This window comes from Oncorhynchus clarkii, chromosome 25, assembly GCF_045791955.1.
Source record: "Oncorhynchus clarkii lewisi isolate Uvic-CL-2024 chromosome 25, UVic_Ocla_1.0, whole genome shotgun sequence".
Classification (NCBI taxonomy): Eukaryota; Metazoa; Chordata; class Actinopteri; order Salmoniformes; family Salmonidae; genus Oncorhynchus; species Oncorhynchus clarkii.
The window spans coordinates 11757896-11762895 of NC_092171.1; the positions used below are offsets into that span (position 1 = coordinate 11757896).

A 5000-nucleotide genomic window follows, 5' to 3' on the forward strand; every position below is an offset into this window, starting at 1 on the left:
TATGGTAGTGTTGTATCTATGTATAGGTGTCTGTCAGGTCTGTCTGTCTGTCTAAGTGCTGTGTATCTCCACTGGGCCCTGTGTTTCACAACATCTTCTGTTCAGAGCTCTTCTCACAATATCTAGCACCAAGGAATGGATGAATGAATGGATTGGCTTCAACTGGTTCTGTTGTCTTTGTGTGGGAGTGAATCGTTGTGCTGTTCATTTTTAGTGGTTTAACTGACTCGCGCCTATGGTGGAGTGTGAATGTGGTTTAGAATTTTTTGTTGTTGGCTGAATTAGGCGTTTGCATGATTCTAACTAAAACAAATATTTTATTTGAAGGAATTTATTTGAGTCCCAATAGTAGTAATTGTTTAATTGCACATATTTCAAGTGAAAAAATGCATTGATTATTTCGTGACATTTGTGTAATTCTCATCCTAAAAGTACAATTTAAGAAAATGCAATAGGTTGGCTTTCGATATTGTCTAACGCTGCTGCTTGGCCATATATATATATATATATATATATATATATATATATATATATATATATATACGTTGCATACTAAACCCCTTGCCACTCCTCTCTAAAGGAATAGCCTTTCTCCCTAAATAACCCTTCATATTTTATGAACGTATAAGGGTTAACACTCCATCCGATTATAACGCCATAAAGCGTAACGTAATAAAGAAATGGTGTGCTAATCCCGCTGGTATTTTAGCATTTCTTGCTAATGTAAGTGAATGTGTAGCGCGATGTCTGCTGTATTGATCTGAGCCCCGACAGTAGAGAGCTGAACTGGGGCTTGACCATAGCCGTGTGTTGGAGCCGGCCGTGTCTGCACAGTATCGATTCATCCTGTTCTCTCAACTGGAACTGAAGGCAACACATTACATACACAGGACTTTTTCCACTAAGCCCTAGCCTTCCGGCCTACCCAACCCCCCACACACGCACACACCCCCATCAGGACTGAGTGTTCTCTCCCTGTACACACACATAGACACACGGACATGCACGGAGAGCCACAAACACATGCCAGGCATGGAAACAAGCATACTGTACACACATGCCTGCAGACACAGATACACAGATACACACACACACACACACACACACACGCACACACACACACACACACGCACACACACACACACACACACACACACACACACACACACACACACACACACACACACACACACACACACACACACACACACACACACACACACACACACACACACACACACACACACAAACAGTGGTGTGTCTGTGTTTGTGTGGTAAACATGTCTTTACCAGTGTGTGACAGAGGGCCATGTTTTGGCAGTAATTATTGGTGCACACACAGAGGTAGCCGCATACACAACACAACATATTACACAGAATTAGAAGATTACAGTAATTATTGGTGCACACACAGAGGTAGCCACATACACAACACAACATGTTACACAGAATTAGAAGATTACAGTAATTATTGGTGCACACACAGAGGTAGCCGCATACACAACACAACATGTTACACAGAATTAGAAGATTACAGTAATTATTGGTGCACACACAAAGGTAGCCGCATACACAACACAACATGTTACACAGAATTAGAAGATTACGGAAACATCACATTCTCTCATGTTTTATGTTGCTTCCTTAATAATAATAATTATAATATATGTTTATTATAATATACAATTAAATGCATTGATGTAATTTTGAATTTCACCAACAGAGTACCGTTATCTGCTGGAAATAAATGTACATATTGCCAGGTCGCAGTTGTAAATGAGAACTTGTTCTCAACTGGGCCTACCTGGTTAAATAAAGGGGAAACATTTTGACTGAATAACATGGAAAGTGAGGTGGAAAGAAAACAGCATTTTATGCACATTCCACTGATTTGATTATCCAAATTAAGATGTTGACTTATATTTTCAATTACTAGAGATAACGTTCTATGTTTGACTGTCTATTATTTTTCAGCTCATAATATACAGCTTTTCTTATTATTAGTTTAAATATCTTTCCCCGGTGTTCTCTCTTTTAATGTAGGGAACCTGAAAATGTAATAACACACACACACAGTTTCCCCTAAATGACGTCAAACCTTCTCGACTATCTGCCATTTTTTTTTGTGGGGGGGGGGGGGGGGGGGGGGACGATGATTCTGATTCCCTTGCCAGGGGTGACCTTATCACCCTGGAGACAGCTCCTTCCCTGACGCAGAGGCGGGCTTTGATTGACAGCTATTAGTCCCTCCCCTTTCCTTGCTTTTTATCCTGAGACTGATAATACCGGTACCGTATTAAAACTGTCCAGGAGGGCTTCTGTTAACGTCACACACACACACACACAGACACACACACACACACGCACACACACACACACACACACACACACACACACACACACACACACACACACACACACACACACACACACACACACACACACACACACACACACACACACACACAGCTCACCCGTCTCCCAGGTAACACTGTCCGTTAAATACTGCCGTTAAACATTTACCTTAAAGGCCTCCGCTGTCCGTGCGGACTGTCGCAGATGTCTGTAAACGTTACCGTAGCTGCAGGCCATTCAAAGTGTCGGTAAGCACTGTCTGTCGTTGTCGTATATCAGACCCCATGGCGTGAATACTGTATTGTACAGCCTGTACCCTCTGTCTGTAGCATCTCTATAGGGTCTATAGATTCAAGGTAGCGTCAGGAAGACTTTTTACTACACAGGTCACCTCTATAGCCATTTCTGTGTATGAAGTGTCAGGCCTACTGTTTCTGTGTACTCCCTAGAATCTCCAGGCTTCCAGTTTGATAATACTACGTTATGTACAGGCTGACTGTCTGTGTATGAAATGTCAGGCCTACTGTGTCTGTGTAACCCCCAATCCAGACTGCTGGCCTCTTATCTGACCCCCTGTCCCCCTGTGATTCTCTGTGTTGTAGAATGAACTTATCAAAGGCCCAGGTTAATAGTGAAGATAAGTACGGCAAATGTGGCAGCGCGTGGAGAATGCAACAGACCTACGACCTCGACGCCACTCACATGCGTGACGCACATGCACTTTATAACCCAAGGTAAGAGTGGAAACACGCCACACACACACACACACACACACACACGTACACACACACACACACACACACACACACACACACACACACACACACACGCACGCACGCACACGCACACACACACACACACACACACTCGCACATCAAAAGCGAATTCAAAGTACTGCTGTTTCTTCTATGTCTCAATGTCTTAGTTTGTGTGTGAAGATAATTTGATGTGATTTAATTTAAAAAATGATAATCCCCGTTAGTCTTACCGGGGTCTGACATATATAACGAATAAGACATTACAGACAAAATACTTCACCATTGAGATACATTTAAAAACATTAACAGGTAGTGTGTGTGTGTGTGTGTGTGTGTGTGTGTGTGTGTGTGTGTGTGTGTGTGTGTGTGTGTGCATCTATCAGTTCCACATACATGTCATTACATACACACAACAAATTGGTCACATGGGGGAGAGGCGTTGTGCCGTGAGGTGTTGCTTTATTTGTTTTTTAAGAGAACATGTGTTGTTTGTGTATGTGTGTTGTGTGTTGTGTGTTTGAGTATGTGGGTGTGTGTGTGTCATGTAGGCCTGTATGTACTGTACATATGTTTGTTTCATACCTGCATGTGTGTGTGTGTGTGTGTGTGTGTGTGTGTGTGTGTGTGTGTGTGTGTGTGTGTGTGTGTGTGTGTGTGCGCGTGTGTGTGTGTGCGAGAGTGATGTCTTTGTTTGTAGTACTATCAGTATTGCCACTGCACAACTTATCCCTCCAGGCCTTTTTAAAAGTAGGGGGCACGACTATACTTGGGCTCTAACACTCCTGTGATATTCAGAATCATAGCGGTTATCCTTCTGTGGGTTTAGGTTACAGTGATAAAGGGTCTGGGCTGCGTTCAGAAAGGAACAACGTTGTAGAATGTTGTTGTTACGTTCAGTGCATTGCCCCGTCATGAACGCTCCCTGGGTCTGTGATGAGGTTAGAAGCAGTACGGAAGCAACACTAAGTTGTGTTGACACTTTGATGGGTTGCTAGTTGTTGTGTAGCAGTGTGCTTGCTCCTGTTTAGTGGTTGTTTGTTGTTGTGTTGTTTTGTTTCCCGTGGGTGGCAATGGGCATTTAAAATATACATTTATTGCTTACTCATCACTGTGATCTTTACAATGTGTTGGTTTCATTTGTTTGAAATGTTTTGGTTTCATTTGTTTTAGCAGTGATGATATGCTTTGTTACAAGAATTCATGTGACGTTTAAGTGCTTATAATGTGGTAAGAAAGTGACTGTGGGTGTGTTCGAAATGTGGTTGTGTTTACAATGTGGCTAGGGTTAGTGGTTGTGGTTGTGTTTGGAATGTGGCTAGGGTTAGTGGTTGTGGTTGTGTTTAGAATGTGGCTAGGGTTAGTGGTTGTGATTGTGTTTAGAATGTGGCTAGGGTTAGTGGTTGTGGTTGTGTTTAGAATGTGGCTAGGGTTAGTGGTTGTGGTTGTGTTTAGAATGTGGCTAGGGTTAGTGGTTGTGGTTGTGTTTAGAATGTGGTTAGGGTTAGGTGTTGTCTGTTTCCTTTGCAGCTGTGTCTGACTGCTTCAACGAGCATGTTAGTGACCACAGAGAAAGAGGGAGGGGAGAGAGGAAGACGGAGGGAGAGAGAAAGAGAGAGGAAAGAGAGAGGGAGAGAATAAAGAAATAGTGTTTGTATGACAGTGAAAAAAGAGGAGAGAGAACATAGAAAGAGGTGCAATGAAAAAGGGATATTGTGTTTGTGTGGCGAGGTGGAACGGAGACAGAAGCAGAAGAAGAGGAGATAGACAAGAGGTAGAGGGAGGTAGAGAGGGGGATGAAGGTAGAGAGGGGGATGAAGGTAGAGAGAGGTAGAGAGGGGGATGAAGGTAGAGGGAGGGGTAGAGATGGGGATGGAGGTAGAGAGAGGG

General features: G+C 43.0%; 1 protein-coding gene across 6 annotated transcripts in view; it reads left to right on the forward strand.

Annotated features, from left to right (window-relative positions):
- LOC139383558 (estrogen-related receptor gamma a) overlaps positions 1–5000 on the forward strand; it is a 187447-nt gene that overhangs the window by 102336 nt on the left and 80111 nt on the right. For all 6 annotated transcript variants that reach the window (XM_071128148.1, XM_071128145.1, XM_071128144.1 and 3 more), the window contains one exon: positions 2958–3089. In XM_071128148.1, coding sequence (XP_070984249.1) covers positions 2959–3089 — 131 coding nt within the window. In that variant the 5' untranslated portion in view covers position 2958. The remainder of the gene's footprint in view (positions 1–2957; positions 3090–5000) is intronic.